Below are 13,480 nucleotides of genomic sequence, written 5' to 3' on the forward strand. Positions count from 1 at the left end.
GGAGCAGAGTGGTTTTCTGTTGCCCCAGAAGGTCAGACCAGAACCAATGGGTAGAAATTAAATCAAGAGTTTCCGTCTAGACATTAGGAAGAATTTTCTAACAGTTAGAGCAGTTCCTCAGTGGAACAGGCTTCCTCGGGAGGTGGTGAGCACTCCTCCCCTGGAGGTTTTTAAGCAGAGGCTAGATGGCCATCTGTCAGCAATGCTGGTTTTATGACCTTAGGCCGATCATGAGAGGGAGGGCATCTTGGCCATCCTCTGGGCATGGAGTAGGCGTCACTGGGGGTTTCGTGGGGGGAGGTGTTTGGGAATTCCCTGCATTGTGCACGGGGTTGGACTAGATGACCCCGGCGGTCCCAACTCTAGGATTCCTCCGCAAAATGCTAACAGCGAGGAGTTCTCGCGTCGCATCTGCAGAAGCCCACCAATCGTTTCCGCTAGGCCAAAATCTGGTCCGCCCCAAAGAGTCGTGGGGGGGGGGGAAGCAAAGAGCCCAGCTTAATTTTGCATCCCCCTCCCCTGCTCCCCAGCCCCCAGGATGGCCAAGGGGCGGGGCTTCGTGCCATCCAATTCCTTTAATTGGGCGAGGGGAGAGGGGAGGCGGGGTCGCCATTTGGGGGGAGGAGGGGGGGAGGAGGGGGGGAGGAGGGGGGGGCTTGGAACTCGGCTCTTGCCCACGCCCCGCGATCCGCCGGAGCCACGTGGTGGTGGGCAGGGGCGAGGCGCGGCCGCGGGTCTCCTCCGCCCGGGCGGGGTCGGCTCCGGCGGCGCGGGTCTTCGCGCCTCCCCTCCCTCTTTTGTGCGCGGCGTCTCCAGCGACGGCGCCGCCCTTCCCCTTGCCCACCTCCGCCCCGGGGCACGGCTCGCGGGGTGTGTCCGGCTGGGAACAATGGAGCGGAGCCGCTGAGCGCTCCTGGAGGGAGGAGGAGGAGGAGGAGGAAGGCAACCCGCTCGGCCCGGCCCCTCCGCGAGCCATGGGGCGCGGGTCCGGCTGGGGAGCGCCGGCCAAGCTGGGGCTGCAGCCGCGCACTCCTTCGCCGCCGGGGCGCTGAGCGGAGAGGCCGGCCGCGGACAAAAGGTGCGGACCGACGAGCCCGTCCGTCCGGGCGAGGATGGCTGGCTGCCGGCGGGGGCCCCGGGAGTGAGGTTGTCGGAAGCCGGGGCGAAGAGCGCCGGGCAAGCCAGCCATGGGGAAATGCAGCGGGCGCTGCACGCTGGTCGCCTTCTGCTGCCTGCAGCTGGTAAGCCGCCGCGCCTCCCTCCCTCCCTCCGGGGGTGGGGTGCGCGCCCAGTCGGGTGTGACCTTGCTGGGTGGGGTGGGGGGGGTGCAGGAGCCCGCGCCCCTGCTTGGAGAGGGGTGCCCTAGGGGGGGTCGGGGAGGGGGTCACCGAAGCAGGGGCGATCTCGTGGTGAGGGGGTGGGTGGGCGGGGTGGCTCAGAGCCTCGCTTGAACGCACGAGGCTGCCTTCTGCCGAATCCGACCCTTGGTCCGTCGGAGTCAGTCTTGTCTGCTCGGACCGGCAGCGGCTCTCCGGGGTCTCAGGCAGGGGCCCTTTTACATCACCTATCTGCCTTGCACTGGGGATGCCGGGGATTGAACCTGGGACCTTATGCATGCCGAGCGGATGCTCTTCCGCTGAGCCACGTCCCCTCAAAAGTATTTGAACACATGAAGCTGCCCTATACTGAACCAGACCATCAAGGTCCATCCAAGTCAGTCTTGTCTACTCAGACGGGTAGCGGCTCTCCAGGGTCTCAGGCAGGGGTCTTTCACATCACCTATCTGCCTAGCCCTAGTCCCTTGCCCTGGGGATGCGGGGGACTGAACCTGGGACCTTCTGCATGTCAAGCAGATGCTCTACCACTGAGCCCCGACCCCTTTCAAAAGTATTTGAACACATGAAGCTGCCTTATACTGAACCAGACCGTCAAGGTCCATCCAAGTCAGTCTTGTCTACTCAGACGGGCAACGGGTCTCAGGCAGGGGTCTTTCACATCACCTGCTTGCCTATTCCTTTTAACTGGAGAGGCCGGGGATTGAACCTGGGACCTTCTGCATGTCGAGCGGATGCTCTACCGCTGAGCCACAGCCCTTCAACCAACCAGGGACTTCCTTTGGGGGGTCTGCGGAACCTCAGACAAAAAGGGTCTGGGAACACATGAAGCTGCCTTATACTGAACCAGACCCTTGGTCCATTGAAGTCAGTATTGTCTACTCTGACCTGCAGCAGCTCTCCAGGGTCTCAGGCAGAGGTCTTTCACATCACCTACCTGCCTAGTCCCTTTTACTGGAGATGCTGGGGATGGAACCTGGGACCTTCTGCATGCCAAGCAGGTGCTCTACCACTGAGCCACGGCCCCTTTCCTTGAGCTCAAACTTTAAATGGCTGGGGAGGGGTAAGAGAAAGAGGAGGAAGAAAAAAAGGACCATGTTGTGGGGGTTTGCAGTGGGGATCAGTGAGAAACAGTCGCCTTTTGGATCCAGAACGGAGCTCTGTCCTTTGGACAGAGGTTGCGCCCAGGGGAAGGAGGGAAGATGATTTTGGATCCTCCAGAATCCTCAGGGTGGATTTGAGAGTGGGCTAGAGGGAGGCGTTTTCTAGCAAGGCTGAGCGACACAGGAAGGGATCCCCATGAAGCACCGTGATCGCTGAGGCTGCGGTCCTAAGGATGGTTCTCCCGGGAGTAAGCCTCGTCGACTGACACAGGGCTTACTTGTGTGTAGGCCCGCTTAAGAGCGCTCCCTGAGCCAAGGAAATGCCTCATGGGGAAGAATTGTGGGACATCAAGGGAAAGCCAGGATTTGATTATAAATACAACGAAGCTTGCCCAAGGCAAGGAAATTGGGGATGATCCCAAATTTGACTGGAACCTGAATGTTTGCAAGTATGATGACTGGGGGTTGGTTGGTTTTTCAATGCCTTAACTGTTCGAGGTATTAAAAAAAAAAAAAAACCTTCCATCATTTGGCTTTGGCATAAATAACAGATGCAAACTTACAGTTGGAGTGGGTGGCAGATGGCTCTAGAAAGCTAAAATGAAATAAAAAAGTCTTGTGGCACCTTAAAGATTATCACATTTTGATGCTAATATAAGGTACAGTGAAAGAAAGCCTAGAAAGTTCATGATTCTTTTCTGCAGGGATTTGTACGGGCACTAATGCGTCCGGGAAAAGAGAGTTGCTTGTGATTTTATAAAGCGGTTCTGGGGGCTATCTGAGCGAATTGCTGGTCTATCGACCATGTTGCCAACTTGAAAAAATCAAAAGCTCCAGAATAGTCATTTAGGTGTACTTTTTAATGAAAGCACATGCAGGAGTCCTTTATTTCTTTCCTGTGCGCGAGCCACCCTTTTTGGACACGTCCTGCCTTGGTCTTGGATCAGGTTGATTGGAGACAACGTCCCAAGATTTGTGTAAGACGCAGAATGTTTTTAAAATCAGTTTGCAGTTCTGTGGTAACTTTTCTAAATAAAAAAAAAAGAGTCACCTGATTATATTTCTGTGTGTATAGGGTCATCAGGTTGCAACCAAAGGGAGGTAGTTGTGAATTTCCGGCATTGTGCAGGTGGTTGGACTAGATGACCCTGGTGGTCCCTTCCGATTCTATGAACTTATGGTGACCCCTGGTGGGGTTTTCAAGGCAAGTGATTAAGAAGAAGGTGGTTTGCCATTGCCTTCCTTGGTGTTTTCCCATCCAAGTACCGACTCAGCTTAACTTCTGAGGTTCTGATGCGATCGGGCTTCGCAGTGCCATTCCGCATCCGTGAACCTGACATTATACGCATTTTATAAATGGGAAAACGTAAAGGGCTGTTCAGACTTGGGGAGAAATCTAAATCTCAATGGAAGAAGCTCTACTCGTAGGCCCCAGGGAAATTTTACGAGCTGGAATCAGAACGAGTGGGTAGAGGCAAAATTTTGAGCATGTGCAAACCAGAGCCGTTGCGTGGGAGCAGGAGGGAGGGAGGGTGGAGGAGGCGGCAAACCTCTGTCAGCCAGTTGCTGCTAAAAATATTGTACAGGGGCTGCAAACTGTCATTTTTTACAGATGTAACTTCCGTGGATTAGATTTATCCTCCCCGCAAGAGACCAGCTATTCTCATACAGGGTGCATAGGAAGTAATACTAACTCGGAAGGTTAGCAACCTGAAGCACACCTGGTTGGAAGGAAGTCCCATTGAAATCGGTGGATTGATAAACAGGCTCAGAAATGAGCTGTGAGGCGTCTTCCCTGCAGGTGAAATTGCTTCTGTCGTGTACAGACTTGACTTAGCGGGGAGACATTGTCTTCCCGTTTGATTCTCAGCGCTGGACCAGCATCCTCGGACTGCAGGTTTTATTGTTCTTGGGAAACTGGACATCTCAACGCCCAGGGTGTGTGATTGGGGGTGGAGAGGAGAATTTCCAGGGGCCCGGCTCACCCCGAGGACAGGTCAAGGCACTTTTGGTGTCCAGCTATAAGTTCTATGGCTTTATCGGGGGCAAAACGGGTTAAGTGTAACCTTGAGCCGGTCTCTTTTCTCTCTGCCTAGCCTACCTCACAGGGTGGTTGTGATATGGGGGTGGGCACACTGCCCCTGAGCTCCCTGGAGAATGAGTGGGGAGATACATGTGAGGTATGGGTTAGGAGAACATGTATGATGCATCTGGGACGAAGCAGTAACTTTTCATGCAACCAGCAATGTGATGATTTGTTTTCAGGGGGGGGGGGGCTTGGGTTTGACCTAGGTGGCATGGGGGTGGTGGTGGTAGAAGGAATCTTTGCACATGTGTTCAAGGCTGCTCTCAGCAGCCCTGGTTGTGAACTTTTCTTCAAGTGTATGTTTGCTGCTGTTCTGGTACCTGTGTCCCCTCTCCATCAAATTCTTGACAACAGTTGGGCAGTTGTAGAGTCCTCCTTGTTGATTTTTTTTGTTATGACCCCCTTCTTGAAGAGGACTCTGTCAGAATGAACACTGTTATCACCCATGCACCAAAGAACACTCCATAAATGCACCAAAGAACACTTCTGCTCATAAATGCTTGGAGCCAGCATGGTGTAGCAGTTAAAATGCCAGATTAGGATCTGGGAGACCCGGATTTGAATCCCTCCACTCTGCTATGGAAGCTCACTGGATGACCTTGGGCCAGTCACTGTCTGTCAGCTCAACCTACCTTGCAGGGTGGTTGTTGTGAGGATAAAATGGAAGAGGTGAAGATAAAATGGATGAAGTGGGAACAATGTTGTAAGTCACCTTTGCTTGCTTACTTATTTAATTTATACTCTGCTTTCTTCCCAGTGGGAACTCAAAAGCAGCTCATATCGTTCTCCTCACCTCCATTTTATCCACCCAACAACCCTGTTGGGTAGGTTTGATTGAGAGTATGCGACTGGGCCACGGTCACCCAGCAAGCCTCCATGGCAGAGTGGGGATTTGAACCTGGGTCTTCTGGATTCTAGTCCAGCACTCTAACCACTACACCACACTGGTTTTGGATCCCTCTTGGGAAGAAAAGCAGGGCATACATATCTAAATCAATAAATATTAAAGAATCTGGAACGTGTCCAGAGGAGGGCAACAAAGATGGTGAGGGGTCTGGAAACCAAGTCCTGTGAGGAACGGTTGAAGGAGCTGGGTATGTTTAGCCTGAAGAGGAGAAGACTGAGAGGTGATATGATAACCATCTTCAAGTACTTGAAGGGCTGTCATATAGAGGAGGGTGCCAAGTTGTTTTCTGTTGCCCCAGAAGGTCAGGCCAGAACCAGCGGGTTGAAATTAAAAGACAGTAGGAAGAATTTTCTAACAGAGCGCTTACTCAGTGGAAGAGGCTTCCTTGGGAAGTGGTGAGCTCTCCTCCCCTGGAGGTTTTTAAGAAGAGGCTAGATGGCCATCTGTCAGCAGTGCTGATTCTGTGACCCCTAGGCAGATCATGAGAGGGGGAAGGCACACTGGGGGTGTGCAGGGGGTTGGACTAGATTACCCTGGTGGTCCCTTCCAATTCTAAGATTCTAAGGGGTTTCCAGGATGGGGATTTTACCAGCAACCCCTCTTGTTTAGCTGATATTGTGCAGAATTTTTATTTGTTGCGCAGTCCCACGGCATGGTTGTACGCTGCATGATGTAACTGCCTTGCTGAAGCTAAGCAGGCATGTTGCCCGGACAGCGCCTGGCTGAAAAGTTCCTCCTGAGAATCCTCTCTGTAATATAGTTTTGACGAAATAGCAAAAGCTGGTGTGGGTGTAGGCCTTCGGGGACTTTGAGCTCAGGTGCTTCCTCCCCCCACCCGTGCATGCCAATTAAGGAGTCCCTGAGCAAACCACATTGTTTAACCTTGGGGTTCGATCCAATTCATGGCCAGCCAAGTGAAGCTGGTGGAGTGGAACATCGCCACTTCTACCCTCTTGCTGGACCCCCTCCCCAACTTAGCCTAGCTGGCCTTTTTGCTCCTGGGGGAATCACTGGACACCCCCCCCCCAGAAGATTGTCTGTAAAGGGATGAGGGAATTGGCAAATATCATCCTTACTTGGGGGTCATTCCCCCCCCCCAAGTATAACCGCTGTTATGCTGGTAGAAGGGTACTTCCTTTGGATCCAACCCCGAGTTACAAGTACTGCTTCTGTAGGAGGAAGAAGAAGAAGAGTTGGTTTTTAAATGCTGACTGTCTCTACCTTTTTAGGAGAATCAAACCAGCTTACAACCCCCTTCCTCTCCTTTGTGAGGTAGGTGGCGCTGAGGGAGGTCTGAGAGAACTGTGACTAGCCCAGGGTCACCCAGCTGGATTCATGTGGAGGAGTGGGGAATTGAACCTGGTTCACCAGATTAGAGTCGATCCTACTCCTAACCACTTGTAGTGCCCTGACCTAGGTGGCCCAGGCTCTCCCGATCTCATCAGATCTTAGAAGCGAAGCAGGGTCGGCTCTGGTTAGTACTTGGATGGGAGACCACCGAGGAAGTCCAGGGTTGCTACCCAGAGGCAGGCAAAGGCAAACCACCTCTGTCAGTCTCTTGCCTTGAAAACCCCATCAGGGGTCACCACAAGTCAGCTGCCACTTGATGGCAAAACAAAAACTTGTAATAGCCCTGGAAGTTAAATACATACAGCCCCGGTTCTCCAGAATCAAACCCAGTTCTCCAGATTAGAACCCACTATTCTTAAACGCTACACCATACTGGAAACTGTGCAAACCCAAGATTTGTGGTTCACGCATGAAGCTGCTTTATGCCAAATCAGACCATCGATCCATCAAGGTCAATATTGCCTACTCAGACTGGCAGCGGCTCTCCGGGGTCTCATGCAGAGGTCTTTCGCGTCACCTGCTGCCTGGAGACGCCGTAGATTGAACCTGGGACCTTCTGCATGGAAAGCAACAGCTCTTTCACTGAGCCACAGGCCTTCGGATATGATGAGAAATTGTGCTGAGGAAGGTTTTCATTTAGGCCACCGCGTGGGGGTGGGGGCAAGAGGGAACATGCAAGGCGCACGACTCCCTCAGGCATGTTCACGAAGCTAGCATTATATCGGAACGATTGCCACTATTGATCTGTCTGGCCTGCTGCCGTGCGATCCTACTGGCAGCTTCTGCAGTCGCAAGCGGAGTCTGTGCTTTGCTGCCTGGGATCCTTTTTCCCGGTCATGGCGAACCCGGGGCACCACAATTTAAGAAGGATGTAGACAAGCTGGAATGTGTCCAGAGGAGGGCAACAAAGATGGTGAGGGGTCTGGAGATGAAGTCCTATGAGGAAAGGTTGAAGGAGTTGGATATGTTTAGCCTGATGAGAGGGGATATGTTAACCATCTTCAAGGGCTGTCACATAGAGGAGGGTGCCGAGTTTTCTGTTGCCCCAAAAGGTCGGACCAGAACCAACAGGTTGAAATTAGATCAAAAGAGTTTCCGTCTAGACATTAGGAAGAATTTCCTAACAGTTAGAGCGGTTCCTCAGTGGAACAGGCTTTCTCGGGAGGTGGTGAGCTCTCCTTCCCTGGAGGTTTTTAAGCAGAGGCTTAGATGGCCATCTGTCAGCAATGCTGATTCTGTGACCTTAGGCCGATCATGAGAGGGAGGGCATCTTGGGCATCTTCTGGGCATGGAGTAGGGGTCCCTGGGGGTGTGGGGGGAGGTAGTTGTGAACTTCCTGCATTGTGCAGGGGGTTGAGCTAGATGACCCTGGTGGTCCCTTCCAACTCTATGATTCTATAACCCGCAAAGTGCACGCTCCACCTATGAACTACAGTCCCCCTTCCGTATTTTGTGGGCACTTCGCGGTCACTTGTAAGGTTTTCCAAACTGAAACGTTGCCTTTGTACTCTCTAATGCTGCTGCGGTGAGGTTGACTGATCAAGGGGAAGAGGGAGCGTCGCTCAGTTCTGTGCACATGCCATGTCGCTTTGATGTTTCTCAGTCAAACCAAAACAGTTTTAATAACTGCTGGCAGTTCTAATCTAGCAGTGGGGTCCCCTCTCCCTTCACTGAGCACATCTGACATCAGAAACCAGTGGGGGAACATATCAACCTTCCAGGACATTCACTCGCTGATTTAAGAGTAGCAGTTCTCTTACAAAGATATTTCAAAGGGAGATTAGCGAGACTGCTGAATTACAACCAATAACGAAGCTCAAGACAGTGCGTTCTCCTGGACTGAATAGAGATCTGGGATTCCTGTCTCATTACCAACGCTGATTTCTCCACGCCTACTACCCCTCTGCATATCACACCTCATCCAATCGTGCCTGCTAATGTCAATTACTTGCTTTTGATATTTACATTGCCATTGTGTGTCTGATTCACTCTTCTCTACTTAAGGATAGATGGACTCATCACATTCCAGCTGTATCTGAAGAAGTGAGCTGTGGCTCACGAAAGCTCATACCCTGCCAGAAATGTTGTCAGTTTTTAAGGTGCTACTGGACTCTTGCTCTTTTCCAATCACATTTAGAATGAGTGTAGTAAGGGTTGAATTGTAATCCTGCGTTCCCTATCGTTTATCCTACAAAAAAGTCCATTGGCAGTTTCATTTGATGGCCTGTGGTCTTAAGGACTTGGAAGCCCATGATGGACTACCAGTAGTCCAAGCACTGCAGATTCCAAATTGCTATTGCAGTTGTACTTCTTTTCGGAGTGTACTTGATGAAAATAACAAAACTCAACTGGATGTACCCCTGAGGCGATGACGGCTTTTGTGATAAGGTTCTTCCGCTAGGGAGAGAACCAGTTTTGGGCAGAGATGAGCTGCGGTGTTTTTGGCTGTGTTTTGGAATTGTGAGATGCTGGTCAATAAAGTAGAACTCCTACCCTCGAAGATGTGAAGAAAATCATCATATCGGACTGGGCACATAGGCGCACTGGAGCCGTCTGCTGGAGCCATGCCTTCCAGTAGCGGTGTTTGGAGCTAGGCAATGGATTTTCCGGTCAGTCCCTATAGACTTTCTCAGGCGAACAAAACATTTTGTATTTTCCTTTAGAATGGCGGAAGTTCCAGGTCTCCTTGGACTGAGCCAAAATCTAAAAACGGAATCAGTGTACTGCTTTTCGCGAAGACCAACCGCCACGACGCAAAACAGTGTGTGGGCTTTCAAGTTCTCAGAAGCGAGAGAGGTGCTTAGAAGGATTTGAAGAGACGAGTTCTAGAGAACTCGAAAGCTTTTCAGTTCAGGGAAAAAAACGTTGGGGGGCATGATAGAGGTTTATAAGATTATCCAAGAGGTGGAGAAAGTGGACAGGTAGAGCTCGCTTTCCTCCCTCTCACATAAATCTGGCATTTATGGGCACCCAATGAAGTTGTTCAGCAATAGATTCAGGATGGACTAAAATAAATACTTCTTTCCTGGATGATTAAATTGTGGAATTCACTACAGTCAAAGTAGTGATGGCCATAAGCACGGATAGCTTTCAAAAGGATTAAACAGATTCCTAAGTGGGGAAGGGCCGTAGCTCAGTGGCAGAGCATCTGCTTGGCATGCAGAAGGTCCCAGGTTCAGTCCCTGGCATCTCCAGTTAAAGGGACCAGACAAGTAGGTAATAGGAAAGACCCCTGCCTGAGACCCTGGAGAGCCGCTGCCAGTCTGAGTAGACAGTAATGACTTGGATGGACCAGGGGCCTGATTCAGTATAAGGCAGCTTCATGTGTTCAATGTACTAGCCATGATGAGGGAACCTTCACGTTCAGAGGCAACAGTTCTGGATACCAGTGCTGATAGGCCCTGATTGGGCATAAGGATGGCACATATATCGTATAAATAAAACAACTAAGGCCTTGACTTCTATGCTCTGTTAGTTGCCCCAGGGCAACTGGTTGGCTGCTGTGTGTAATAGGATTCTGGGCTAGATGCACCGCTGGTCTGATCCAGCAGAGCTCTTCTTACGTATGGTGTTCTGTGTGATTTGAGTTGGCTTTAATGAAGGATATGGCCTGGATTTTCCTTTAGAAGGATGTCACTGATGAACATTTGGATTGCTTTGAAGGGGTGAGGTTGAAGGTCAAACCGCCGGATATCAAGTCAGCCTGGTGGTCCATTTTGCTCGGTATTGTCTACTGTGACTGGGATTGGCTGCCTAGGCTTTCCGGTATGGAAGGCCTTTCCTACCACCTTTTTAACTCCATATCCTGGGGTTTGAACCTGTGACATTCTGACGCAAATTGCTTACTCTACCACTGAGCCCGGACCCCCTTACCAAAAGAGGCAACCTCAAACACGTTGGTGCTGGAAAGTGCCATCATATGGCAGCCGACTTACGGCTACCACATAGGATTATCAAGGCAAGAGTTGAACGGAGGTGGCTTGCCATTGTCTGCCTCCACGTAGCAACCCAGGACTTCCCTGGTGATCTCCCATCCAAGTACTCAACCGGGCTGACCCTTCTTAGCTTCCCAGATCTGACGAGATTGGGCTATCCTAGGGGTGTCGAACTCAATTGTTACGAGGACCGGATATGACATAAATGTCTCTTGTTCGGGCTGGGCCATGCATTGCCAGCCCAGATTGAGAGTTGGGGTCGGGGGCGGCTGCCTCAGCTGGTTCATGGACCGGATAAGAGCCAGTGTGGTGTAGTGGTTAAGAGCGGTGGTTTGGAGCTGTGGACTCTGATCTGGAGAACCAGGTTTGATTCCCCACTCCTCCACATGAGCAGCGGAGGCTAATCTGGTGAACTAGATTTGTTTCCCCTCTCCTACACACAAAGCCAGCTGGGTGACCTTGGGCTAGTCACAGCTCTCTCAGCCTCCCCTACCTCACAGGGTGTCTGTTGTGGGGAGGGGAAGGGAAGGTTTGAGTCTTCCTTAAGTGATAGAGAAAAGCAGCATATAAAACCCAACTCTTCTCCTCCTCCTCCCCCCAGATCCGGCCCTCGGGCGTTATGTTTGACACCCCTGGGCTAGCCGTAACACAGGAATTACTATTTCAGTCGATTCGGTCACCAAAATTTTTTTTTTTAATTATGAAAGCTTGCAGAGATCTATATTAAAAAAAAACCCAACAAACATCCAACCCTTCTTGGTGTCTCTGTGGTGCACCAAATTGGTCTCAGCGTATCTTTTTTCCTCCTCGGCTTTTGAGCTACGCCAGCAAAACTGGCCTGACTGTGACATACTTTCTATGATTGGCTAGGGGGTGCTTGATTTTAGCAAAGTGTTCTGCATTGATCATGCCCGCTTCGAAATAACATTTCATCTGTGATTCAGCACAAATGTTACAGTGAAATAAATAATGAGGTAATTCTTCCGCCGCATCTGCTCTACAGAGGTTGATGTGTTATGATAACACCCTTGTGGGTTCTGAATAGGCATCATTTGGAATTTAAATACCCAAATGCCTTGGGGAATGGGCGGGCAAACCGGTTGTGCAAAATCATTATCTGATAACAGGAGTTACTTTTAAATGACCAAATGGAGAAAAACAGTGGACTCTGAATTGGTTTCTTCCAGTGTATGTATTCTCCATGTGTGTACGCAAAGTGACGTCACGTCACAGCTGATTTATAGCAACCCCGGTGGTGTTTTCAAGGCAAGTGATTAAGGAGAGGTGGTTTGCCATTGCCTTCCTCTGTAGAGTCTTCCTTGGAGGTTTCCTTTCCAAGTACCGACCCTGTTTATCTTCCGAGATCTGACGAGATCAGGCTATATCTTGCTGCCTTCCCTCCCTGTGTATTCTCCATAGTTTAAGTTAAAAACAAGAAATTCTTATCCAGCTTCTAGTGCTTTAAAAGCTTGGAATTATATACAGTCTCAGGTAGTAGTAGAAGAAGAGTTGGTCCTAATATGCCAACTTTCTCTACCACTTGAGGGAGAATCAAACTGGCTTACAGTCACCTTCCCCTCCCCACAACAGACATCCTGTGAGGTAGGGGAGGCTGGGAGAGTGTGACTAGCCCAAGGTCACCCAGCTGGCCTTATGGTGTAGGAGAGGGGAAACAAATCTAGTTCAGCAGATTAGCCTCCGCTGCTCATGTGGAGGAGTGGGGAATCAAACCTGGTTCTCCAGATCAGAGTCCACAGCTCCAAACCACTGCTCTTAACCACTACACCCCTCTGGCTCTCCTTTCCTATAGTAATTTGATATCTTATTCTCATTGGCGATTAACTGCTCCTGAGTGTCTTTCTTACTTTTGAAAATGAACTGAAAGTTCACAGACATCTTCAAGTTTATTTGACAAAAAAAATCCTTCTCAAACTTCCAAATGTTTTGGTGTCTTATACTTTAAAAGGGGGGGGGACTTTTATTTTTGTGTAATGACAGGTTAGTCACAAGTTATATTTAACAACAGGCCTGATATGTTATAAGCAGAAGGGGCTTAAAGACGTCTGTACAGTTTATATAAGACAAAAAGAAGCAAGAGAAAGAAGCAGTTGCATCAACGGTCATTAATAATTTTTAAAATCCGTTTTTAACCAAGAAGTTATATTCAGATGAAAAAGAAGGGTGCCTAATACTTTTATTTGTACGTGCATGTGTGAGTGAGATCTGAACCCTTGATCTCCCCAATCGCAGCTCACTTTCTGTACCTCTACGTTACCCCATTGCTGTTTGCTTTCAGTCCGTATGCATTAGTTACTCACAATTCCTCACTCTGAAGGCTTTTGGGTCACACATTAAGCAGATTTACAGTCATGGTTTGCAAAGCACCTTTGCCTTACTTAGGAGAATGTGGGTGTCTCATATCCTGTTCCCATGAATCAGAGCAGGTCATGGTAACGTTTCCATATTACAAAACAAAACCATGCTTCCTTTCACTTTACCACATATTCCAAAAGGAAGGGAAATATCTGATCGATGTTAAACAAAGAGGCAAAGGCAAGATGTAGAATAATAAAAAATAAGCCCGATAGTTTTGTTAGAATCTGCTCTTAATCACGATTGACAATACCATCTGTTTCTCTAGAAAGGGTTCATCTTGTTGAAAGTGTCCTGCAGAGAGACTTTGTTGATGGCCCATTTATTCCTGACCAGGTGGAGTTGCTGCTGGTGATGGTATATTCACCAAAGCAAAGTCTTATTTGGGGATC

General features: G+C 49.9%; 1 protein-coding gene across 1 annotated transcript in view; it reads left to right on the forward strand.

The window, feature by feature from the left end:
- The first annotated feature begins 1,165 nt into the window (after positions 1–1,165).
- Positions 1,166–13,480, forward strand: part of NKAIN1 (sodium/potassium transporting ATPase interacting 1) — a 76,334-nt gene continuing 64,019 nt past the window's right edge. Inside the window, exon 1 of the mRNA XM_056845782.1 lies at positions 1,166–1,241. Coding sequence (XP_056701760.1) covers positions 1,188–1,241 — 54 coding nt within the window. The 5' untranslated portion in view covers positions 1,166–1,187. The remainder of the gene's footprint in view (positions 1,242–13,480) is intronic.

The sequence above is a fragment of the Euleptes europaea genome, chromosome 3 (genome assembly GCF_029931775.1).
Source record: "Euleptes europaea isolate rEulEur1 chromosome 3, rEulEur1.hap1, whole genome shotgun sequence".
NCBI classification, from domain to species: domain Eukaryota; kingdom Metazoa; phylum Chordata; class Lepidosauria; order Squamata; family Sphaerodactylidae; genus Euleptes; species Euleptes europaea.